The sequence below is a fragment of the Equus quagga genome, chromosome 18 (genome assembly GCF_021613505.1).
Source record: "Equus quagga isolate Etosha38 chromosome 18, UCLA_HA_Equagga_1.0, whole genome shotgun sequence".
NCBI classification, from domain to species: domain Eukaryota; kingdom Metazoa; phylum Chordata; class Mammalia; order Perissodactyla; family Equidae; genus Equus; species Equus quagga.
The window spans coordinates 45,396,685-45,422,550 of record NC_060284.1 but is presented as its reverse complement, the minus strand read 5'-3'; the positions used below and the strand labels follow the sequence as shown (position 1 = coordinate 45,422,550).

Below are 25,866 nucleotides of genomic sequence, written 5' to 3'. Positions count from 1 at the left end.
TGATTCATTGAGTGTTGAATTGATTGAAAAACATTTAGTTAACCATAGAAATCTTGAAGCTGTAAAGATACTAATGAAATGAAATTCAGCACTGTCAATTATTCATGATAGTTGGTGGGTTTGTTTGAGCTTTAATAGATCCTAATAGGCTTCATTATTGCCCGAGATTGGCCCTGCAATGTTCCAGATTTTTGATTCTGGAAGTCTCTTATTTCTGTGTTACTAAGTGACAAACCTGACAGTTCTTAACATAATACAACACCCTAGACTGGTTTAATCCAGTTCAGGTTTTTCAAGATAAGTTGTTTTTCTTGATTCCTCTCCCCCACACCACCAATAATACAAACAACCTTGTCCTTAACAGTTTAATGAAATTCTCACCTATTTTATCAGATAGCAGTTTTGAGGTCTTTTGGTTCATAAATAGACCTAAGATATTAAAGTTAAACCAGTGTACTGAGTCTGTTTTTAAAAGAAGAGATTCTTTTTTTTTTTTTTTTTTTTTGAGGAAGATCAGCCCTGAGCTAACTACTGCCAGTCCTCCTCTTTATTGCTGAGGAAGCTTGGCCCTGAGCTAACATCTGTGCCCATCTTCCTCTACTTTATATGTGGGACGCCTACCACAGCATGGTGTGCCAAGCAGTGCCATGTCTGCACCCAGGATCTGAACTGGCGAACCCTGGGCCGCCGAAAAGTGGAACATGCACACTTAACCGCTGCGCCACCGGGCCGGCCCCCACAATTAAACCTGGATCTGATACTCAAGACCCACATCTTTTCTTTTCTTTTCTTTTTTTTTTTTTTTTGAGGAAGATTACCCCTGAGCTAACTACTGCTAGTCCTTCTCTTTTTGCTGAGGAAGCCTGGCCCTGAGCTAACATCCATGCCCATCTTCCTCTACTTTATATGTGGGATGCCTACCGCAGCCTAGTGTGCCAAGCGGTGCCAGGTCCGCACCCAGGATCTGAAGGGGAACGTGCGCACTTAACTGCTGCGCCACCAGGCTGGCCCGAGATTATTTCTTGATTGGATAATTAAGACTTTATTTAATTAACCAAAACAAAATTTTTACAAGTTGGTAGAACTGTCTACACTTGAATTGTGATGTCTTTTACCTATTATGGATTAAATTACCTTTTTGCTGTATTAGTTTCTACTTTGGTTAAGTTTAGTAGTACTGGATTAGGCACTAAAGGGGGCTGTGAGAAAAAACTTGAGTTTGTCTCTCAGAAATTTGAAATATAGTTGGAGGAACAAGATGTATAAACATGAAGTCAGCAAAGTGCAGAAATGATTTGATACCAAAAAGAACCATGCAGGCAGTGGAAGTTAACTGCCTCGTGGTGGGAATTAAGGTAATAAGCCTGTGCTGGAATGGTCAAGAAAGACTTTTCTTCCACCTTGAAGAAGGCAAAATTATATTCTTTGTTGGAACACCCATAAACACAAAGAAGACTAGAATTCAGGAATCTCCCAAGAGTTCTGGATTAAGGAGGAAAATGCACCTATGGAGGAGAAGAGCTGGAGAGCAGTAGAGGGTAAAGATGGGGAGAGACACACCTTGAATGGTGGATTTTAAACCCTGTCTGCAAGTCAGAAACACCTTGGGGGAGGAGGGTATAGAGAAAATATACCAACACCTGGGACCTAACCTGGTGAGGTTAAATGAGTATCTTAGGGTGGGATCCAGGCTTTGTGGATTTTTGGGGGTTTTTTGCTTAAGGAAGATTAGCCCTGAGCTAACATCTGTCAGTCGTCCTCCACTTTTATATCTTGGTCGCCACTGCAGCATGGCTGACAAGTGGTGTAGCTCTGCTCCTGGGATCCAAACCTGTGAACCTGGGCCGCTGAAGTGGAGTGTGCCGAACTTAACCACTGTGCCATGGGGCTGACCCTGTTTTTTTGTTTTTTAAGTTGCCTAGGTGTTTGACTTGGATGTGCAGGCAGGATTAAGAACTTCCCATCTAGCCTGCTGGAAAAATCACTGAAGATTTTGAACAAGAAAATGAGATGAAATTGGAGTTTTAGATCAGTCTGGCAGTGTTATGTGGCAGAAAGTGGAAAGGGTTGACACTGGAAGTTAGCAGATGTGTTAGACACCTGGAGCAGAATATGTCATTTAGGACAAAAAATGAACACAAAAAACTATCTTGAAGGAAATATTGATAAGACTTCCAACATTGGGTGTGGAAGTGGAGAGGGAGGAATCAAAGGTCTTTACAACAGTGGTGCTACTTCAAGCCAATTAAATTACTCTTTGAGTGGGTACTGGGCATCGGTGTTTTTTAAAGCTTCCCAAGTGCTTTGAGAACCGTTGCTCAAAGATGTATCTAGTCTGGGTAATAGGAAAATGATCCAAATAAAATTGAAAGATTGGACATATGTAACTTTTGGTATTTGAAGAAACGACATAAAGCCATGGAATGTTAGGTATGGCTACAAAAAATGACCACAGATCAGCTATTACTGAGTTTTCATTTTGCATGTGAGAAACTGAAACAGAGTTTAAAAAACTTGTTCGTGGCATTTTACTAGTATCAGTAATTAGAATTGAGTTCTCCTAGTCTAAGCTGTTTCACCAGCTCTGACCTCTCACCTTATAGTCATTCTTATTTCTGATGTTTTTCAAGTATACTATTAATCTCTTGGCGTATCTAAAACCAAATCCACCTTTTTCTTCTCCCCATATAAATCATTTTAGTTAACGTTTGAGTCAGTGCGAAATAATCATTTTTATAGCTAGCATAAAGCACAATTCTGTGGTTTTATTTATAAATTTATTTCTTTTTTTTCCTATCTCTTGTTTCTCTTTATAGACATTTCTCGTCTGTTTATGGCAACAGCTCAAATGAGATTCCTCTGTTTCCTTCACTAAGTCATCTCCCATAGGATTTCAAAACTTAATACCCTTTCATCAAGAACTAAGGCTCTCTGTTTCCTGTTACATCAAGTTGAAATGCTTCATAATCTGGCTCCAGTACACCTGTCACACCACATATCCCATTTCACTTTAACCCAGCCCTCTCTTCTAGCCAGGCTGGCCTGTTGTTTCAGAGGAAGCAACTTGTTGCCATGGTCATTCATGTAATAAACCTCTGTTGATGCTAGGCATAGAAAATCACATACAGGTCCCGGCTCTCAATGAACTTAGAATTTAGTGGCATACTCTGGCTTGATATATGTAATACTTTATGCCTAGAATACTCAACTGTTTTCTTTCTCTTAAAAATCTGCCTATTTCTCCAAATTAAGCTCAAATTCCACCTCTAATTAACAGCCTTCTCTGACTATGCTCATAGTGTTGCTCTGATGAACATACAGTGGAGAATAAATAATGAGTATTTCTAGTATAGTATGTGACATATTAGGTACCCAGATATTAGTTGAGCAAATTAATTTTTGGCGTTTTGTCCTATATTCTGGTTTTTCTTCGTTTATAACTCTTGTCTTCTCAGTAAGAGTGTAAACTCCCTGATGGCAGGAACTTTTTATTTTTCACAATACCTAACACAGTGCTAGGTGTTTATAAAATGCTTGTTCTAAATTCAATATTATGCTGTGTAACTTATACCTTATTTGGGGAGGGGTGTCAATAAGGACTGTGAAATACTTTCCAGTTTTGAGTGTGATACTAAAGGAGGTATCCATTAGCACTTGAGAGTTTGCTCAAATAAGGTCAAATGCATGTGCTTCCAAGTTTCCTGCATTACATACTTGACCAGTGATTCTGAGTTAATCAAATGAGTTGTCCCTCTGTCCATCCTCTGTCCCTGATTCTTTTATGTAAGTTATACTTAATGTCTTCATTTTTTATCTCTAGTATGAAGTGTAACAGAACAGACTTTACCACCTGAAACTGCTGCTTCAAGTTCAGATCAGGCAAAGAACAAACCTTGAAACAACCAACAAGACCAAAGAAGAGTACACTTAAGTTGAAGACACAACACTTGATCTGAAACAAGAAGTTTGTGCCTACTCAACAGCTTTGAAAGAGCACTTCCCAACGCTGCTAGTAGTCTTTGTTTTCTTCAGTGCTGTACTGTGAGATTGCCCGGTGCAGCAGCAGTTGTATTCTTTATTAGCTTGATAGATCATTTTCTCTCGCTCTTTTTTTTAATACTAGCAACTTTCATCCTTTGAAACGTGTGCTGGAAAAGAAGAATCAGCAAATACTACTGAAAGTGCAATATTTGATTATCACTGCGAGGTAGGTTTGTAGTTTTGTATTGGCAAGAATCAGTTTATAATTCTGGATTTCCTAGTTATTTGGTCAAATGTAAAATCTTCTTAATCTGTTCTCTTCTGAAGTTATTCTCAAAACAATTTATAGTCTCAGCTATTTAGTCTGAAAATATCAACACTAGACTATTTAATTAGTTGTCTCTTATTAGACAAGGACAGTATTCATGGCCAAAACTATGGGATTTTTCACACAAGATTATACTTATTAATACATGCAGATCTCTTGATGTATTGGTCTTTTAGAAAGAAAAGCTCTATCAGTACTACTTAGAAGTTAGAGTTTCAGGTAGGATTGACCTTTGCCATCTTTCTAACCTAGGGTAAAGAAAACCTACAGAGAAGGAACATTTGAAGGTGAGTAGTACTTTGTTAAGAGGGAGAAGAGTCTTCTGGTAGAGGTATAGAGGTAACAGGATGAGTAGATTCAAGGAGATCTGAAAGCATGTGGTATATATTGAGTAGTCCATTACAAACAGTGAAGAAGAGTTTCATAGGGTAGAGTGAGTAACTGGAAACGGACACTTGCTGGAGGCAGATTGGAAGGGCCCACTGTATTTGAATTTATTCTATAGGAAAGTCATCAGATGTTTATAAGGAAGGGCTTAATGGATTTTGTATTTCAAAACTGAGATCACTTTATTTGGTTTTTATAGTTATATATTCATAAGGATATCTTTAAAAGAGAAATGGTACCACTTTTAAGAGAGAGGGTGAGAATGGGAAGAGCTGATAAGAGCAATGAGTAGAACACAAGGAAGATAAAAGCTAGGGTGTAGGCAGAGAAAGAGGTAGACACTAGATGTTTTAATGGTAGAAGTGATAGGACTTGGTGACCAATTAAATGTGAAGATGAGCCTGGAGAGAATTGACTTAGTCTCTCCAATTGCCCAAGCTAGAAACCTTTGTAGTTCATAGGAGTAGGGAAGTTTAGGTGAAGACTTGCTGAAATTAAGATATATCGTGGAGATATATGTGGTGATAGTTAATGGAGATCTATTACCAGGAACTTTAAATGTCTTGATTGATTTTTAAAATAAGACTTTTCAATAAGGATATTTGATAGAGTATCTCATAGCATAATGGTCAGTATGGAGAAATGTAAGTTGGATAATAATACATTAAAAGGTATTGACTAATGGGCTTATTTTCAGAGAAGTTTCCAGATATGTGCTGTCAGATTCTTTCCTTGCCCTGCTTTTTGAGAGGACCTAGTAATAAGTAGTTATGTGAGTTCTTATATGCTAAGACCTGTTCTAGGCTTTTTATATGCAGCAGTTAATCTAACCATTCCAACCACCCTGTGGGGTAAGTATTAAGGACATAGAAGAATGCTTAAAAGATAAATTACAAAGCCTAATAATTAAAAATTATCCCTATAAGTTGGAACTCCAGATTGTCCAACAAAGGAAATTTAAAAGCATTAGATTAGTTTTTTCTTTAGGAACAAATGATCAGTTACAGAAGTACTAAAAGAAGAAAACCTGATTTTGCTAATTAATGATCTAGAGATTTTTTTTAGTTATCATACAAAATTACTGAAATTTTAGTCTACAGAACCAAAAAACATACTCAGTACTCTCTGTATATTGTTCAGGGTACAATAAGAATAGTAGCAAAATGCACTTTAATGAGTAATTGTTTAGAACACATCCAGAAGACAGTGTATGAAAAACGGTTGCACATTCAGAAAACTGAAAGGAGCAATGGAAGTTAAGGAAAGATATGTTTAGATTAAGAATACAAGTCTCTCTTTTTTTGCTGGGGAAGATTCACTCTGAGCTAACATCTCTTGCCCATCTTCCTCTTTTTTTTGCTTGAGGAACCTTCGCCATGAGCTGACTTCTGTGCCAGTCTTCCTCTATTTTGTATGTGGGTTGCTGCCACAACATGGCTGCCAATGAGTGATGTGGGTCCACACCCAGGAGCTGAACCCTGGGCTGCTGAATGGAGCACACCAAAAACTTAACTACTAGGCCCCAGGGCCAGCCCCTACAAGTCATTTTTTAAAACTTTCAGTGACACAGGCTGCCTTTTCTAAACTAACCCCTTGTCAGTAGAAGCCAAGCAGACTAGGTTAGGAAAAGGCAAGGAGGGGGGAAACTCAGATGTCACAAGAAAAAGTTACAAAGCACAGAGTCTTGATTTCTGCACCCCATCTTTACCTTTGAGGAAACAATCCCATAGAAGTTAGAAGTAGGGGCCAGCCCGGTGATGTAATGATTAAGTTTGCACACTCCACTTCAGTGGCCTGGGATTCACCAGTTCATGTCCTGGGCACGGACCTAGCACTGCTCATCAAGCCACTCTGTGGTGACATCCCACATAAAATAGAGGAATATTGACACACCTGTTAGCTCAGGGCCAATCTTCTTCACCAAAAAAAGAAAAAGAAGTTAGAAGTATAAGAATTAGAACTAAAAGCCAGTCTTGGTTCTAGTTCTTTGTTCTTCAGGAAACTTTAGTTGATTTCTTGAATTAAAAGTGAAGTTTAAATTTGACCTGAGATTCTTTCCAATTCTTTTTTTAAAAGGGGATTAATACTGTTAAATGACTTTTCAATTTTAAAATAAATATTAAAAAAAAGTCTGAACTTCATTAGATTGAGGATTTTTGTCCGTTGTGTTCACTGCTGTATGAGTAGAACCTAGAACAGTGCTGAAGCATTGTAAGCCCTCAAGTTCTGGTACAGTGTGAGTTGCAGTGGTTAAGAGTGTGAGCCATGCAGTCAGTACTGGGTTCTCTTCCCATTTACCATTTTATTTTAGCTCTTGCCCTTAAGACATCTTCTAAGTGTTTGCTCATCTGTGAGCATTAAATTAGACTTCTCTCGTCTTTCCTTTTTTAAATACGGTTGAAATCATACTATATAAATATCTTTTTTGTTATTATTTTTGACTTATACTTGTCATTTCATGTTAAGCCTAAGCATTTTCACACATCCTTTCTAATAAATGCTTAGCATTTATATAAGTTACTATGACTTCTTGAACCAGTGTTAGACTTTAGATTGTTTCTAGGAATTTGTTCTTAAAACATTTCAGTGAACACATTTGTGCGTAAAGCCTTGTTCACATTTCAGATTTCCCCAGGACAGGTTTCCTGCAGTGGAATTAATAAGGACGGTACTTCCACATCTGGTACCTGTTGCTGAACTGCACTTCAGAAGGGTTGCACCAGCTCACTGCCATAAAAGTACGAGCGTATTGTTCTTAGCCCACTTTCTCAATGTTTTTAAATCTTTTATCTTTGGTGGTTTGATAAATGAATAATTTACTTTATCTAAATTTTTGATTGCCAAAATTGAAATTTTTCATATGTTTTGTGTTTAATGAATGAACTTTAAGACTAATTTGTTTGTCTTCATGTCTTTTGGTAATTCAACAAATGACTGCCTACTACGTGCCAAGCACTGTTGTGTCTAGATGCTGGGGATTTATCTTTGGAAAAAAAGTCCCTCAAGGAGCTTATATTCTAGTAGTTTAATTCTTACTGATCTGCTTAAATTCTTTAATACACTGATATATTTATATTTGTATTTGTTTTCCTTAGGTTTGAGTATAAAAGCTTGTACTTTTTATATAATGAAATATTGATTGATCCTTTCCTTTGCAGTTTTCTCTGTTGCTTTCAAACCTAGAAAGTCTCCCTTCCAGAAATGTTATAAATAGATGCATTTTTATTTAATATTTGTTAAGGCATTTAATACAGTTCATCAGGAATTTTTTGTATGTTGTGAGGTGAGCAACTAAATTGATTCCCTGCCCCCCCATTTAAAAAAAGCCAAATAATATTTACGTACTGGTCATTACCTTCCACCCCTTTTTTTGGTCTTGTCTTTATCTTCCTTTTTTATAAACATCCCTTCTTGAGCTATCTTCTTTTTCCATTGGACTCCTACTATTGTGTAATTGGTGGTCTTGGTTTTTGTGGGTTTTTTATTTTTAATGAACTTCGTTTTGTTTAATGATACTTCTTTAAAATTTTGGTGGTGCTGGTTAAGGAAAATTTACAATGCCGTGGAAATATAGTTTAGCCAAATTGTTAGGAAGTCTTTGAAGGAAAAGATGTTAACATACTGTCTTATCTAAAGTTGCTTGAGTGTTATGTTTTTCCCTTTAAAAAAAAAAAAATGCCCCCAAATGGATAAAGGTTAGAGAAAGAAACGTAAGTCAGGAAAGATGCTAGGAGAAGGGGGAACACTCCTTTTCAATTCTATTTTGATGTGCAATTAGAGGTAAAATGAGACTTGAGCAATACAGCCTAAATTCCAGCACCCTTGTTAGAGAACAGTTTAGAATCTTAGAAGAAAATGAGTGCTCTAATTCCTTCTTATTCTGGTTCGTTTTCCCTTAGGGTTAGAACAACAGGAGTTTTACTCCCTACTTGCAGGAATGTGTGGTAGAACTGGAGACTTGAGAATGTGGTTTTCGCAACTTGGCCTGTGTATTACAGATCATATTATTGTGTTCTCATTTGTATGGTAATAAGAACTACAACGTAAACAAAAAGGAAGCACAACTTGGAACTCGTGACCTAACATGTCAGGGATCTAGAGTAGTGGTCTTCAAATTAATTTAATCGTACTGTTAGTAAGAGTGTGTATAGTCAATATGTACGTTTGTATTATACATATATGTATATATATGTACATATAAATTGTGTGATTATACAGCTGTATTTGCATTGTAAAACATATGCTACAAATAGAGGACAGGTGAAATAAGCAATATTATAAAAATGGTTTACCTGTTAACAGTGCAGAAACTTCCACCCTCACTAGAAATATGTCTGCCTGCTTAGTTATAAGTGTTTAATGTAAAAACTATACTATCATAAATTAATATCTGAGGAACAGTGTACATGTATTGTGCTTTATTGCTACTAGTATAGGTCTGTATCACTTAACATTTTGGCAGACGTGTCACATCTCAGAAGGTTGTTTATTTCATAATGTGGAGGTTAAAGAACTAGAACTAAGATTAGAAGTGTCAGTTCTCATACTCTGTGCTTGCCTTATTAGCATTATCTTCTATTTAAGATTCTTAGGAATCTTTGTCGACCATTTGTCTATTTGTGAGGGTAGTTTAGTTAAACTAGATAGCTAAATTTGTCCACTTAATTAGGCAAGTATGAACTGTAATAGGCTGAAAGCCAATGAATTGAGTGAAGACTTCACCATCAACCTCTCGTGGAGTTCTCCATTCTTCCCTCTGAATACCTGAGTGATGTATGTGATGTGAGATGATGTGACATACCAACTCAGTGAGGCCTCTCCTTTATATACATAATAAGTATTTATAAAAGCTCGTTTTTATCTCTGGACAAAAATATATATACTTTTAGTATTTTCTTCCCATACCCTATTGGATTATCCTGTGTGTACTGTACTTGAGGGAGACAAGTGATTGAGAATATTGGATTCTATGTAAAGTTGTTGGACATTGAGAGAAAATTGGGCACAATTGTCTCGCTGTAGCAACCACCGGAGAGTCCTTATGGCATTTTAAAAATTGTAAATTCTAGGGATTAGGGATTAGGGATTGTGTAAGGGCTTTAAGAAATACATTTCAGTTTGACCTTTTGAATGTTAATGCTATAATTTATTTATTTCATCAGTAGAAATCTGGTTAAATGAATTATATTTTCCTAAGGTAACCTAATGATAAATCTGTAGAGATGTACAGGTTGACTGTCGAATGTGTTAAATTGTTTTTGATCATAGTTATAAACATTGTGCTATGTTATCACAGCTGTTTGAGATGGAGAACGTTTTTACTGTGTCATCAGATCCTCATCCCCCTCCTTCACTTTCTTTACCTTTATCTTCTACCTCATCTGGGACTAAAAAACAAAAGAGGACCCCCATGTATCAGAGATCTGTAAGTCAGGGAAGCAGTCATCCCAGCTTATTTTGCTTTGTGTTAAGAGCATGACTTAGGAGGGCCACTCACTTTGGTTGAAATACCTTGCAAACTCACTTTCTAACTTCTCTAAGCATTTCCTTCACCTTGAATCTTGAAAGATAAGTTTAATAGTTCAGGGCCTTGCTACTCAAAATATGTGCAAGAATCAAAAGCATTGGTATCGCCTTGCGAGCTTGTTAGAAGTGGAGAATCTCAAATAGCTGCCTCTACTGAATCAGATTTCATATTTTAACCAGATAGCCAGGTAACTTACGTTTGAGAAACCCTAATTTAGAGCCCAGATTATAGAGCTATGCGTTCTGAGTTTGAATCCTCTACCATTTGACTTTGGCAAGTCGTTTAACCTCTGTGTCTGTTTCCTCTTTGATAGAATGGGGATATTACTTTCTAGTGGGCTTTGGTACAAATTAAATGAGTTAATATATGTCAAACAAAGGATGATGTCTGGCATGAAAGAACTGGAACTTAACTGCCTACAGATATGATGGCTTTGATTTGCATAATTTGGCCATCCCAGACACTGTTTAACTACTTATACTTGGGTTGATCTTTCTAGAATTTTAGTAATTTTTTTTTCTGAGGAGACATATTTTTATTAATAATTCCTGTCACACTTAAATGAAAATGCTTATAAATCAAATTTTCCATGAAAAGGTGAAAACTAGTTGTAAAGATGTATATGTTGCTGCCGTAGTAAATCACTTGTAGACCTAGCCTTTGCCATGGATTTTGTCCTGTTTTATGCTTCACTTAAATTAATAAAATAATTTGTTTCTATAGTTTTATTCAAATAAGGTAAAATGAAGTACCCATTGTGATAGACAGTATTTGATGATCTAAACAGGTTCCATTGCATTACATTTTAGTAGCTCTTTTCACTAAAGAATGTGTTCTTCTGCTTTTTCTAATCATAGAAAAAAATGACAGTATTTAGAAATTTCATGAGTGTCTGAAACAGGTGAAAAGATTTCTTGAAATGTAACTGAACTGATTGAACACTTTTAGACTTGAAGAGCTTTTGTTGTCTTGGAGTTCATCTTCTCACTATTTTGGCTTGTCTTCCATTAAAGGACTTAAGCATGCGTTACTCTGATATTTTCTAGTTTGAAATAAGTGTTGCATAGAAAGTTTATTGTTTTAATCTCTACTAACTTAAATAATGCCTTCGAGATGCATGGCTTACCAAATAGTATTAAAGTTTCTATTTAAGTTTCAAAATAGGTATTGTTAAACTTGTTAAGGAAGTGTCCTGGTAGTTTGGGTTGCCATCCCTTGAATATTAGTTACCTTTGTTCTGAATTCTTTTATTTTAGTAATGTAAAATTAACGTAAAGGCAGCTTTTACGTATGTAGTTGCTTTACCTTAATACTAAACTCCAGAAATTCTGTTTCTTTGGTAAGTGAATATTCTACCATAAATTGGGACAGTTCCCTAAAATAATTCAAATTATTTCTTCTGAAATATTTTGCTATCTAAATTAACATTTCAAAAATAAAAGCCTGTAATCTTCTCTTCACCTATTTTACCTTTATTTTTTTTGCCTTTTTATATTAAAAATTTGGTGATAATCAGATTTAGTATGTTGTAGAGATAATGTACAGATCTGTATATATTGAGTTCTTTTTCTTTTTAAAACAGATGAGCTTTGATCCAAATCTTCTCCACAACAATGGACACAATGGGTACCCCAATGGTACTTCAGCAGCACTGCGTGAAACGGGGGTTATTGAAAAACTCCTAACCTCTTACGGATTTATTCAGTGTTCAGAACGTCAAGCTAGACTTTTCTTCCACTGTTCACAGTATAATGGCAACCTGCAGGACTTAAAAGTAGGAGGTAATCTGTCATTCTCTGTTTTAAAAAGCCAATCACAAATTTCTGTTGCATATCAACTTGCTCATGAGATCAAAGTGTTATAGTTTTCGCCTTTTAATTATACCATTTATGTCTATATAAACTAGCAGAGTCCTGATTTCTATTGTGGTGGTGTCTTTTTGAAGGATGGAAGACTAATTGAAAGTTATCTTTGAGTATTTTTTAAATAGATACTTGGAAGATTTAGTTGTGATTTACCCTAATAATGACTATTTAACTATATGTTAGATTTTAGCCCAGTGAAAATGTTAAACTTTTATAATATTAGTTTGGATTATTTTACTAGATATTTTTTTTGGTAGTACCTGAAAAAATAACTCTTAAACAACGTCACCACTTGGTCTATGGAAATTCGTCTTGGCTGACACCATAAAAAACACTTTCACATGTAAAAATGTATGACTTATTAAAGGACTGACATTACAAGGTCTCAATGTCTATTTTTAAAAATATTGAGAAAAAAGTCAGAATAATAGTTAACATAAGTATTGGGCATGCTAAATACTCTGAGCCCTGCAAGATCATTATTTTGGTTTATCCTCACTTTATAGATGAGGAAACTGAAGTACAGAAAGAGAGAGGTTAAAAAAAACAGTTGCCAACCGTCGTGATTGTTATATTGCCTCATTGGTAGTTTTTGTAAATGCCAGGAAAACTAAGACTAAGGTGTGGCTGTCTTAGTTTAAAGCACTGGTTCTGAAACATTAGTACGTATCAGAGTTTATCCACAAGGCTTCTTAAAACAGATTGCTGTACCTGATGCACAGAGTTTGTCTTTGAATAGGTCTGGAATGGGCCCCAGGAATTTGCATTTACTAAGCTCCCAGGTGCTGCTGCTGCTGGTCCAGGGACCACACTTTGAGAATCACTGGTCTGAGGCAACTCAAATGCTACATTAAGTTTAGCTTGAAAGTGAGATCCATTTTGCCAAAATTAGCCCAACAAACACCACTTTGTTTATTTTAGATGATGTTGAATTCGAAGTATCATCTGACCGGCGGACTGGGAAACCCATTGCTGTTAAACTGGTGAAGATAAAACCAGAAATCCTCCCTGAAGAACGAATTAATGGACAAGTTAGTGACTTTGAAGCTTTGTGTTTTCTTAGGGCCCTGCATTTGCATATCTTTCACATTAGAAAGGGAAGATTCTCCCCATCTCCTCAGTTTGCACGTAAGAGAGCTATAGTATATAAAGATTACTATTTTAAAATTAAATCAGAAGCACTGGCATTTCTTGACCTGAATTAAAATATGGTCAAGACTCAATTGAGGTTTTTACATATAACCCTAAGTCTGTACTTACAGTCAATTCATGTACTGTAAGTTTGAAACTTGGCAGCATGACATCCTCTTGTGGATCATATTAAAATGCATCCCTATGTCTAGTATAGAGGATATTAAAATTCAGTTTATATTGCACAGTGCTGCTCCTGAAATGATTAGCAATGGAAATTTTTTTTTTTTTGACTGGTAGGTTGTGTGCGCTGTTCCTCACAACTTAGAGAGTAAATCTCCAGCTGCCCCGGGTCAGAGTCCAACAGGGAGTGTATGCTACGAACGTAATGGGGTAAACTTGTGTATTTTTCTTAAACCTTTGCCTGATCCACCATGTGATCTATAAGCGTACTTTAAAATTCAAAATAGAAAACGTAAGCTGCAGTTGATAAAATCAGTTTTAAATTTGGTGTCTGAGAGACTTTGAGTGCGACATAATCAAAAAATTGCAAAGAAAAAAATCCATAGGACTTCCAAGTGTCTTAGCTTGCCCAAGTGTGACCTTAGTTAGAACATTGAGGTAAAATGTTCCTTTTATGCACTTTTTTGGGGGTTGTGGGAGTGGGACCTTTTTTCTGGTTTCTTTTAAGCACTAACTCCAGCTTTTTTGTTTGGAATGCCTTATATAAAAATTGTTTTTTTGAAATGTAACTACAGTCTCTGGGCAAATGCTTCCACGTGTGTAAGCTTTTTGAAGTTGGGTTGCTGCTCAGCTGTGGACTCGCAGAAGTCATCAGCATCATGGAGGGGAAGTGTGTGTTTATATGAATAAAACAATGTACTTGTCATAAAGCATTTAATTTTAAATTTGGCTTTTTAAATGCCAGTTTGAGGTATTTAACGAAGTAAATCACAGTATACAGTGAACATGCATCTTGTCAATATAGTAATAATGACTTATTAATTCACAGGAAGTGTTTTATCTGACTTATACCCCTGAAGATGTCGAAGGGAACGTTCAGCTGGAAACCGGAGATAAAATAAACTTTGTAATTGATAACAATAAACAGTAAGTTCTCTTTTCCCACCTAAGTGATTTTTTATAAGAAATTTGAATTAGTTAAAAACCTAACTTGTAAATCTGGATAATTTTTGTTATCTTTTATCAGCTAAGCATTTGAGGGTCTATTCTATGATGGTTGCTGTGTAAGGGGTCAGAAATAGGAAGGTAATTAAAACATGGTCAGAGCTGTTCTGGAGGTCAGTGTTGAGTTTGCAAAAGCAGCAGTGCTTGATGTAAGTTTTGAGGGAAGAGTGTCAAGTCACTTGAGAGCATTCTGGGGAGAGGAAGTATTTTGGGGAAGGAACCAGAAATTTGAGTTGATTAAATTGACTGGCTCGTAGAGAGATGAAGTTTGAGCTTTATTCCATAAGCATAGGACTCTTGAAGGATTTTAAATGAAGGGATATAATTGGTTTACATGATTGGAAGCAGTGAAGGTGGTAGACTTTTGGAGAGTAGGGATGCTCTGGACTAGCAGCAGTAATATGAGAGTTAATATGAAAGATAAGGGCCTAATATAGATAGGCCAGGAGTGGTTGGATGGAGAAGTCAAGTCAACATTGAGAAGATAAAATCATCAAGCTCTGTAATTGATTAGAAAGAGGTGTGTATTGGAATTCAGGGAAGCAGAATCCCAAATGCCATTTTTCTGGCGTGGGCTACTGGACAGGTGATGATACCATTAACTGGACTAAGGAGATAAAAGCAAAAGTATTAAGGGTGGGGGGAAAATTAGACTTATTTTGGTATTTTGAATTTGAGATGTCTGTGGGTATTTCTGAGTAGCGATATGAATATGCAGTTGCATGTGTGAGTGTGAGACAAGCTAATAAATAGTTGTTGAATTCATCGGCATTAACAGTTAAGGGAAGTGTAAAGAAAGCCCAGGGATGATGATTTTTATTTTGGGGTGGGAGAGACAAGAGATACAAGTACGGAAGGAAGTCAAAAATAGGAAGTTGGAGAAAGTGCTAGAAAGGCACTTTCCAACAGCATAAGGAAAGAAGAGTCCCAAGAGCATGTGCAGAATTATTAGCCTTGAACTTTCTTTCTTATGAGACTAGAAGGAATTAGATCAAGTTGTGGGTGTTACTAGTGTCGGTCTGAAAGTCTCAATTTAATCTCAAGTAGGAAACTAGGGGATAGGGCTTGAGTTTGAGTGGGGAGCCAGTGAAAGGGCTTTATTACGTTCTTGTGTGTGCCAAGCAAGTAAATACTTCATGTGTAGTTGTAAATCCTCAGAACATCCTCACCTGATAAAATTTCTTCATCTGTAAAATGAGATTTGTTTCTCATAAAGTAACTTGCCTAAAGTCATACAGCTTTTAAATAGCAGACATTTAAAACTTGATCTGGCCCTAAAGCCTTTTCACTGCAGTAAGTTGCAAAGGCAGTTAGGATTTTTCCAGTGTCTTTGTTAGTTTGTTAAATTTTTTAAATAAAAAGCAGAATTGGGTTACAATTTGTCCCTTGAAGAATTAAGGGAAGTAATCCCTTAGTATGCAACTCTTCTTAAACAACTCCACCAACAAATACCATTGTGACTTAAGTTCTGCCATCTTTAAAATGAACTCAAATTTACATTGCTGCTGCTTAGAGATGGGGACAGTATAGCAACATGGTGTCTCAAACCAGTTTCAATGAAGGTGAATGTCATTTTTTAAAGCATGGCAAATTTCTCCTATAATCATTGCATTTACTCAACTTTCTTTTATGGCTGTTTAATCAGAAATAATGATGATGGGATAGCTACTAAATTCAGCACTCATTGCAAACAGGGACCACATTTTATTCATATCTGTATCCCCAGTACTTTTGCAGCACATAATACCTATTCAAATATTTGTTCAATGAATGACCTTCCTAAAACTTCAGTATTCCCTGTTGTTGGTTGCACCCAATTTGTGGCTTTACTTCTATTGTTATGTAATAGGAAAGCAGAGTAGAACATCATGTATCCATGATATTCTTCTAATAGCTTAAGAGAAAAGTTATCTATATATGTGTGCCCAATTTAGAAGGCTAGGGAGTTTCAGCAGAAGTCCTTTGCATATGAAGCCATATGAAAAGGATCAGGTGTCATAAACCTTAAATTTGCTGTTAGTGATGACATAGAATTCTTGAGGCCACAGAAAACTGGTGTTTCTCTAGACGCATCATATCTAACCAAGCCAATGCGTTTTTCACCCCTCTTTGATCCCCCCATCCCCACCCAATTATTCTTTTCTAGTACTGGTGCTGTAAGTGCTCGTAACATTATGCTGTTGAAAAAGAAACCAGCCCGCTGTCAGGGAGTAGTTTGTGCCATGAAGGTAAGTGTCATCAAATTTGAGAAACTTGAGTTTTTTCTTTGACTGCTTTGTCTTATACTTCAAACTGAAGGCTTTTGCTTTTCCTCTGTCTTCCCTTTAAAAATATTTCACTATTAAACTCAAAAGTAATCTCTTAAAATTCCTTGGTTACTAATTCATTATATTCTTTAAAATAGACCATTTAGTTGATAACATTACTATTAGACTTTACCAAATATCTTGTTTCCACTGTGATATAATTTTATGAAAGGGCTTATTGATTGTAAGTTGTACTCATAAATATGTACACTGAATAGTATATAATATTTCTGTTATTTTTTGGTTTTTGTTTGTTTGACTTTAGGAGGCCTTTGGCTTTATTGAAAGAGGTGATGTTGTAAAAGAGATATTCTTTCACTATAGTGAATTTAAGGGTGACTTAGAAACCTTACAGCCTGGAGATGACGTGGAATTCACAATCAAGGACAGAAATGTAAGATAGTTGGCTACCTTGATCTTTGGCCTTCTTTTAAGATCAGTAGTGAATTGTATTTTTAGGAAACACTTAAAATTACCTAATCCCCCTCCTCTCCAACTCCCTTCTTACTTAGGGTAAAGAAGTTGCAACAGATGTCAGACTATTGCCTCAAGGAACAGTCATTTTTGAAGATATCAGCATTGAACATTTTGAAGGAACTGTAACCAAAGTTATTCCAAAAGTACCCAGTAAAAACCAGGTAAATAGTTTTTTCCAGGAGAGTCTTCTTTTGCCTCAGCAGTAATAGAATGATATGGTATGGTATGTGGAAATTTTATTGTATTCGATTAACGTAATTCTGAGATAGTGGAACAATTAAATATTTCTTGATATGTATAATTAAACTAAATGAGAAACCATTGATTACGTTCATGAATATGTTTTGTTTGTTTTTTACTGGGTGGTAAGGAAAAAGGGACAAAAGAAGAAACACCAGTCAAATTGGGAAAAAAACAGTTTGGGTGTGCATTTGTTCCCCGACCCCAGTTTGTTTCTTTTGTGGGAGAAGTGAGAAGATGAGACCAGGGATGTCATTGCTAAGGAAATATGAAACATAAAAGACTGAAATTCTTTTCCTTAAATAAAATCTGTCAATATCAGTATGCAGGATCTTAACTGCAGTGTTGTGAATGTCTGGTTGTATCATTTGACCATAGAACACAAAGCTTTCAAATTGGACTTATGTTCTCAACACTGTTTTTCCCTTGAGGGAACTGTCTATTATAAATAATGTGGGTTTGCTGTGTGTTCTTCTTGTTTGACTTAGAACTAGGAAGGATGAGAAATCTCCAGCTAAAATAGTTTTTCCCTCTCATCAGAATGACCCATTGCCAGGACGCATCAAAGTTGACTTTGTGATTCCTAAAGAACTTCCCTTTGGAGACAAAGATACAAAATCCAAGGTGACCCTGCTGGAAGGTGACCATGTTAGGTTTAATATTTCAACAGACCGACGTGACAAATTAGAACGAGCAACCAACATAGAAGTTCTGTCAAATACATTTCAGTTCACTAATGAAGCCAGAGAAATGGTAAGTGTTGTACATTATAAGATATGTATCCAGTATTGGGGGGGCATTGTTTTATTCAAGGTGGTAATACTATATTGAAAACTCAAAATTAGTGATCCTGGGCAGTTACCGTGTTAAGATGGTAAAGAACACAGACATTTGAATCAGGTCTTGGTTTGACGTCTAACTCTGCCAGTTATCTTAAAACAAAGGTGAAAAAGCTTTAGAATAGAAATCTGGACAGGCTGATTTCTAAGGACTTTTGAGAGTCAGTGATTCTCTGGCCCTTAAACATGAAGACTGAGAAGGTTCAAGTCCATCATTGTAGAAAGTAGATTTTCCCAAACTGTTCCATAAGATGTTTAGTAAACACTAGAGTAAACAAAGTTAAGTAGATTTCGTTTTCACAGCAGGGCTTTTCAAATGCCTTTTAGTGGGTATATCTTCTAAATTTCTGGAAGTTATATTGTCATAGAGCTTGGGCCTTATTTGGAATCCTGGTTTCTGCCACTCACTAGCTGTGTGCTTTCGACAAATTGCTTAACCTCTCTCTGCCTCAATTTCCTCATCTTTCAAAACGGGGTAATACTACCAAGTTCACAGAATTGAGGATTAAATTAAATGGAATAAATTATGTGCATGTGTTTATGGTCAAATATGATAACTTTCTAGTACATGGGGAGTCTCAGACAGTTGCTCAGAGGTTAACTTACTTTATGGAATACAGTGAATTTGTATTTAAATGGAAAAATTAAAATGTGGATACAGAATTTGCGTCATTAATACAAAAAATTCCTAATGAATTTAACTTGATGTTTCCAAACTTGAATGTTGTTGTCTTGACATGCTTCACAGCCAGTGAAAATATTATTTGCGTTTCAGGGTGTAATTGCTGCCATGAGAGATGGCTTTGGTTTCATCAAGTGTGTGGATCGTGATGCTCGCATGTTCTTCCACTTCAGTGAAATCCTGGATGGGAACCAGCTCCATATTGCAGATGAAGTAGAGTTTACTGTGGTTCCTGTGAGTAGTTTTTGACAAGAATATGAGGGGTTTTCTTGATGCTTCCTTTTTCAGTTAAAGTTACTTTTGTTTATCATTTGTAGGATATGCTCTCTGCCCAAAGAAATCATGCTATTAGGATTAAAAAGCTTCCCAAGGGCACGGTTTCATTCCATTCCCATTCAGATCATCGTTTTATGGGCACTGTAGAAAAAGAAGCCACTTTTTCCAATCCTAAAACCACTAGCCCAAATAAAGGCAAAGAAAAGGTAAGTTTTACATGATCAAAATGATTTTTTGTAGCTCTTTATTCTTCTACTACTTAAAGGCAACCACTGTCCACACAATAATGGGATATTCTCTCTTTCAGAATTCTGTGTAATATTAACAGTGAACTAATTATTAACATTTTGGGCTGGATAATGCTTTGCGGGAGGAGCTGTTCTAGGCATTGTGGAATGTTTAACAGCATCCCTGGCATTTACCAAGTAGAAGCCAATATCTCTCTTTTTCTCCTCCCCCTGTATGACAGGCAAAAGTGTCTCCAGATACTACCCAAAGTCCCCAGATCACCCCAGTTGAGAACCACTCATCTAAAATGATAGAACTTACTGACCAAGCAGTTTAACTTTCAAATTTGGGTAGACTCACTTCACACATTTGGACTCCATTTATTGAAAAATCCTCTGAATAAAAAATAGAAAGATGTCTAAGATGGCTTCTGCTCTCAAGTAAATAAATTGAGAGTTGTATAGAAACAGATAATTCATATAGAAAATGTTGGCATAAAAAGTCAGTAAGTGCTCTGGTGAAAATTAATTCTAAACTGGCAGGACCTGGGATGATTTTACTAAGGCATTGGCATTTAGTAGGTAGTGATAAATGAGGAAAGAACATTCCTCACAGAGTAATGATGGTACAGGTAAGAAAAATCCAGGGTTTCTTTAGAAAGCGCTAAGTAGTTTGACAGGAAGATGGGTTTATTTTTCTTGGATGGAGGTGAGTAGGGGAAATGGGATGAAAAATCAGGACACAGCTAGATTGAGAATGTGTTGATTGCTACTCTAAAGAATTTAGACCTTGTTCTGTATTCAGAAAAAGATTTCTGTTGGAAAATGACATCAGGTATGCACTTCAGGAAGATAATGGCTATATTGTTAACCCTAGAAGGGGGCAGAGAAAGACAAAAGACAAGAGGCTTGATAGGAAATTATTTAATGGTTTAGATAGTCCTTGCACTAGAGACAGAGATAATGGATGTAGACAAGAAAAGATCCATGAGAGAGATGGTGGAAAGTAAGGTAATTTTAGAAATAACTATTTAGGAGCCAGAAAGAACAGAGAGAGCAGCTTGCTTACCACTTATTTTGTAGCTTGGAAAGTTACTTCACCTCTGAGCTTCAGTTTTTAAACTTAAAAAATTATTGTCTTAAGCCAGCCTTGATGAGCCAGGGGTTAAAGTTTGGCTCTATCACCACTCCGCAGCCCAGGTTTGTTTCCTGATCATGGAACCACACCACCTCAGTCTGTCAGTTGCCATGCTGTGGTGGCAGCTCACATAGGAGACTTAGAAGACTTACAACTGGGATATACAACCAGGCACTGGGGCTTTGAGGCGGGGGAAAAAAAAAAGAGGAAGATTGGCAACAGATGTTAGCTCAGGGTGAATCTTTCCCTGCAAAAAAAAAAAAATTTGTCTCCTGTTTTGTTTAAAAACCCCTCACAGTGCCTAGCCCATACTAGAAATTTCACAAGTGGCTGATGGTGCTATTAACAATAATAAAAATAAAATTCATTGGGCCGTATTTTTAATGGCTTTTAGCTCTTGGAATGGCCTGCTTCCCAGATGTCTCTGGGAAAACTGGGTTGATCAAGACAGCCTTTGTGTGAGACTTTTCCTGCCCTTTTGTTGTTATTTTCTTCTTAGGCCAACACTGTATCCTAGTAAGTCCTTTAGTATTGGGCTTATGATAGTATATTACACTTAACCTGTTTATGAATCTGTCTCCTCTACTAGACTGGACTCTTTGCAGGCAGGGATTGTCTTATCTCTGTTTAATATACTTGGTATGTAGTATATTGGCTGGATATTGAGGTTAACGGCTAGAAAAGAGTTGAGAACAAAAATGCTGAGATTTTGAGTTTGGTTGACTTGCAAAAGAGTTGATGCCATTGGAGTCAGGCTTGAATTGACTGACATCATCACTCTTGACTTAACCAAAGTCAAATCCTTAGCATCATTTTGTACGGCTATATAACCTTGGTCAAGTTTGTTGTTTTTGTTTGATTTTTTTTCCAGTTTTATTGGGAAATAAGATGCATCACTGTATCAGTTTAAGGCATACAGCAAGTCACATTTTTTTTACCCTCCTAAGACTTTCCTAATTTGTGAAATGAGAGATAAGAGTAATTGTAGAGATGGTTTTATTGTAACATTAAATTTGATAGTACAAAGTGCCTAACATAATGTCTGGTACATTATAAATGTTCAGTAAATATTATTATATAATAGTTATAAATGGAGTATGAATGGTAGAAGAGTAGAAATTAATTGACTTTGAATATGTAATAGTAATAAGTTCTGGAGCTTAGGAAAGGAGTCAAAGCTAGACTAGGCATGTGGGCATTAATCCCCATAGAAATGATGGTTGAAACCATAGAAACATTATAATTTATGTAGTGGCTCTACAATGTCGTCGTTTACTGTATGATTCTATATGACATACCTGAAATTTCTCACTTTTGAGGAGCTAATCTTTCTCGTATTCAGCAATTTAAGTGTTATTATGGAAACATTAGTGTATCATAACCTAATCACTTGCCTGCATATCCAATGCCCTGAACTGTGCTAGATCCTGTACCAAATTAAATTCTCATGCATTGGTAAATATATTGATTAACATTATGTATGAAACACTGTGAGATACTATAGGAGATTCAAAATAGGCACTACAAAATCTTCTTGCCCGACAGAATTTCTACCTGGTTGAAAATACATGCCCAATTTGATTTCTGATTGGCTAAGAGAAGTATAGAATGAGCATATTGTAAATTTTCAATAAGTTTTTCCTTTTTTCCTCCTCAACAGCAAAAATTAGGTTATTAAGACTAGAAGACCCAGTTACAGCAGATTGAATCAGTCCTGGGTTAAGGCAACACTACCACTTTATTCATATAAAATTCTATTATTGTTAGAGAACGCTGGAGTAGGAAATCCCTACAGCTCTGCCAATCCTTTGCCTCAAGGGTCTTTAAGAACTGTAGCTGCTTATATTGCTTTTTTGCTCCTGGTTTTTTTCGTTGTATTCTGACTTTCTCTTTCTTTAGGAGGCTGAGGATGGTGTTATTGCTTATGATGATTGTGGAGTGAAATTGACTATTGCTTTTCAAGCCAAGGATGTGGAAGGATCTACTTCCCCTCAAATAGGAGATAAGGCAAGATAATTCTGCTTATTTGAGAGAGGGAGGGTTAAAGGTTGTCATCTTAAACATAAAGCCTAGAAAATGGTTTAAGTTTTGTCAAGTTTTGATTACAATTTTTTGTGCCTACAGGTTTAATGTATGAACATCTTTCTATTTAAAAGCAGCTTATTCAATTAGAATAGGATCTAGCAAGGTCTTTTTAAAAGCTTTTTGAGGAGTCACTATTTAAGCATTGTATAAGATATGCCTGAATCAATTAGCTTAGATAAAATTAATAGTATTGGTGAGAAAGTTAAAACAGTCACTGAAACGTCATCAAAGTAAAATCACACCAAAGATTTTACGTTGCTTTTCGTTTTTCTCATACTTAGTACTTATGGTTTTCTGATACCCCTCCTTTAGAGAAATTAAGAATCTATAAGGAATACACATTGGAGAATAAAATTTGATCCTTTGTGAAAATGGAATGAGACTTAGAAGTCTGGTGAAAATCTATTCCATCAGAGTATTTACAAAGAATATTTGGAGTGCAAAGTATGGTTTGGGGAAGTTATGGAGCTTAAGGAGTTAAGGAGCTTGGTGTCTAAATGATGTGCTATTAATGAGCATCCTTGTTTTTCACAGGTTGAATTTAGTATTAGTGACAAACAGAGGCCTGGACAGCAGATTGCAACTTGTGTGCGACTTTTAGGTCGTAATTCCAACTCCAAGAGGCTCTTGGGTTATGTGGCAACTCTGAAGGATAATTTTGGATTTATTGAAACAGCCAATCATGATAAGGAAATCTTTTTCCATTACAGGTGAGGAATGCCTTTTAGGAAGTTAGAGCTTACCATGCATCCTTTGGTTTTGAAGTTAAAAAATGTTTACTATTAGGTGGTTATATTTTTAATCAGAAATTTTATATTGGTAAAATTATGGCAATTTATAAACTAAAATTAATCATCTACCTTTATATAGAGAATGTGTGGCCAAAAGATATAGAAAAGCCTGGATGCTTGAACATTGGATAGGAGCCTTTCTGCTTCAGTGAAAGAATACTCTTTTATATGTTGCTACCAGAGAGTTGTATATTTGATTTGGTATTATAATATAGCATAATGGTTAAGGGCATGGGCTCCTAGAACCGGCCAGTTGGAGTTTGAATCCAGACTCTGCTGCTTACTAGTTTTGTAACTTTTATTGAATGAAATTAACTTCCTAGTATCTTAGTTTCGTTATCGTGAAGCTAGGGTTTATTATGGTACCTCTTCATAGAGTGTTTCTGAGGATTAAACGAGTCAATACATATAATGTGCTTAAAAACAGTATCCAGCATAAGTAAGCACACCATGAATGTTGTTATAGAAGAAATAAAGACTACTTGCTACTGTTGATGTTTGTGGTAATTGCTTATTCAAATTGTCATTTCCTTTCCCCCCAGTGAGTTCTCTGGTGATGTCGATAGCCTGGAACTGGGGGACATGGTCGAGTACAGCTTGTCCAAAGGCAAAGGCAACAAAGTCAGTGCAGAAAAAGTGAACAAAACACACTCAGGTAATGAATTGTGACTTGTAGTTAGTCAGCCTGTGCTTTGGGTGAGAGATAAAGGGATAGGGTGGGATAGGGAGCAAAAACCCAATTGTTCTAGATCAGTGTTCTCTGAGTGTAGTCCCCAGATCTAGCAGCATCACCTGGCTGCTTGATAGAAATACAAGTTCTGTGACCCTTCCCCAGACCTACTGAAACTCTGGGGATGGGGAGTCTGTTTTAACAAATCGTTCCAGTGATTCTGATGTACACGGAACTTTGAGAACTACTGTTCTAGATATTTTAGGTCATTTGCTTTAAGTTTATTTCCAATTCTATATCTTTTTTAAAAATAGCCCCAAGATATAAATCTTCATGGGGTTGGGGAAAGAAGGATTTCTCTGGAAGACCATTTTGGAGAAGAACGAGTCTAAATGTGAAAAACAATGGGAACTTAAGAAAATCATTGATATTTAGGATCTCTGACCTTTAAAAGATCTATAGCTTACTTTTGGCTTTCATCTTAACTCCCCAAATAACACTTTCTCTTGGTGAGGCTTAGAGAGATGACAGCCAAGAATGTTCATTTCAGTTTAATAAATATATCTAAGTGCATGCTGTGTTTTAGATACTGGGGGTATAGCAGTAAAGAAATTAGACAAATCCCTGCCTTCATTGAGCTTATTTTTTAGTGGAAAATACAGGCAAACAAGATGAGTAAAATTATGTAGTATCTTTAGAAAGATATAAATATTGGGTTTGCCATTGTAGAGCGCAGGGAAGGCCTCACTAAAAAGGTGACATTTGATCATACGGAAAGGGTGAAAGAGCAAGGCATGTTTTAAATTTGTATACTTGTTAATTCTTTAAACAAATTATTTAGTTTGATCAGGAAGACTGGCCCTGAGCTAACATCTGTTGCCAATCTTCCTGTTTCATATGTGGGTTGCCACCACAGGCTAGCTTGATGAGCAGTGTGTAGGTCGACATCCAGGATCCAAACCCGCGAACCCAGGGCCTCCGTAGCAGAGCACATGAACTCCACCACTACGCCACCAGAGCTGGCCCCACAAATTAACTTTGTCTTAATGGTAGTTTGGAAATGTTTCAAGAATAGCAGGCAACCAACCAGCCCTCTTATGTTTTAACATTTCTTCTGATGGCTTTTGCTTTTTTCCTTGTGGGATAGAGTTTAAGTAAAACCCCATTGAGTGAGAGGTATACGTGCTTTGTTTTGTAGTGAATGGCATTACTGAGGAAGCTGATCCCACCATCTACTCTGGTAAAGTCATTCGCCCATTGCGGAGTGTTGATCCAACACAGACTGAGTACCAAGGAATGATTGAGATCGTGGAGGAAGGTAAGAGCATCCTTGTCAGATTGTTTGAAATTTGTCTTACCTTCACATGAGCACTTTGAAGGTTTTAAAATATGATGGTATTTGTTGTAATTGTTTTCAGATTCCTTAAAAACTGAATTAAGGAAAAGTGACTTTTCCCCCCGTGCTTGGTTTTTATTTTTATATCCCTTGGGTCTGAGATCAGCCTGGGTTTGTGTTGTGAACAAATGACTGTTGTGTAGTGAACAAATGACTGCTGTGTAAGCATATGACTTATAGGTGAGCAACTAATTGAGTTACATTGAAATAGACTGAGAACAAAAGGTCATACCAAGAATTTGCATTTGATGTCATGTGATAATCAAATATTCACAATTGGCTGGGTTTAGTACAACTTTATAATTTTCCTCTATTATTCACTAGTTATTTAC

General features: G+C 36.3%; 1 protein-coding gene across 13 annotated transcripts in view; it reads left to right on the top strand.

Moving 5' to 3' along the window:
• CSDE1 (cold shock domain containing E1) overlaps positions 1-25,866 on the top strand; it is a 36,804-nt gene that overhangs the window by 4,748 nt on the left and 6,190 nt on the right. Inside the window, exons 2-19 of one of the 13 annotated variants that reach the window (XM_046645294.1) lie at positions 3,821-4,207; positions 4,562-4,596; positions 7,332-7,434; positions 9,993-10,121; positions 11,806-12,004; positions 13,010-13,119; positions 13,520-13,612; positions 14,232-14,329; positions 16,554-16,635; positions 16,979-17,107; positions 17,226-17,351; positions 17,971-18,183; positions 19,045-19,185; positions 19,269-19,433; positions 22,492-22,599; positions 23,212-23,387; positions 24,011-24,123; positions 25,337-25,456. In XM_046645294.1, the coding sequence (XP_046501250.1) occupies positions 10,002-10,121; positions 11,806-12,004; positions 13,010-13,119; positions 13,520-13,612; positions 14,232-14,329; positions 16,554-16,635; positions 16,979-17,107; positions 17,226-17,351; positions 17,971-18,183; positions 19,045-19,185; positions 19,269-19,433; positions 22,492-22,599; positions 23,212-23,387; positions 24,011-24,123; positions 25,337-25,456 (1,993 nt within the window). In that variant the 5' untranslated portion in view covers positions 3,821-4,207; positions 4,562-4,596; positions 7,332-7,434; positions 9,993-10,001. Of the gene's footprint in view, positions 1-3,820; positions 4,208-4,561; positions 4,597-7,321; positions 7,435-9,992; positions 10,122-11,805; positions 12,005-13,009; positions 13,120-13,519; positions 13,613-14,231; positions 14,330-16,553; positions 16,636-16,978; positions 17,108-17,225; positions 17,352-17,970; positions 18,184-19,044; positions 19,186-19,268; positions 19,434-22,491; positions 22,600-23,211; positions 23,388-24,010; positions 24,124-25,336; positions 25,457-25,866 lie in introns of all 13 variants that reach the window. The other 12 variants (XM_046645295.1, XM_046645297.1, XM_046645296.1 and 9 more) reach the window with 12 other exon arrangements.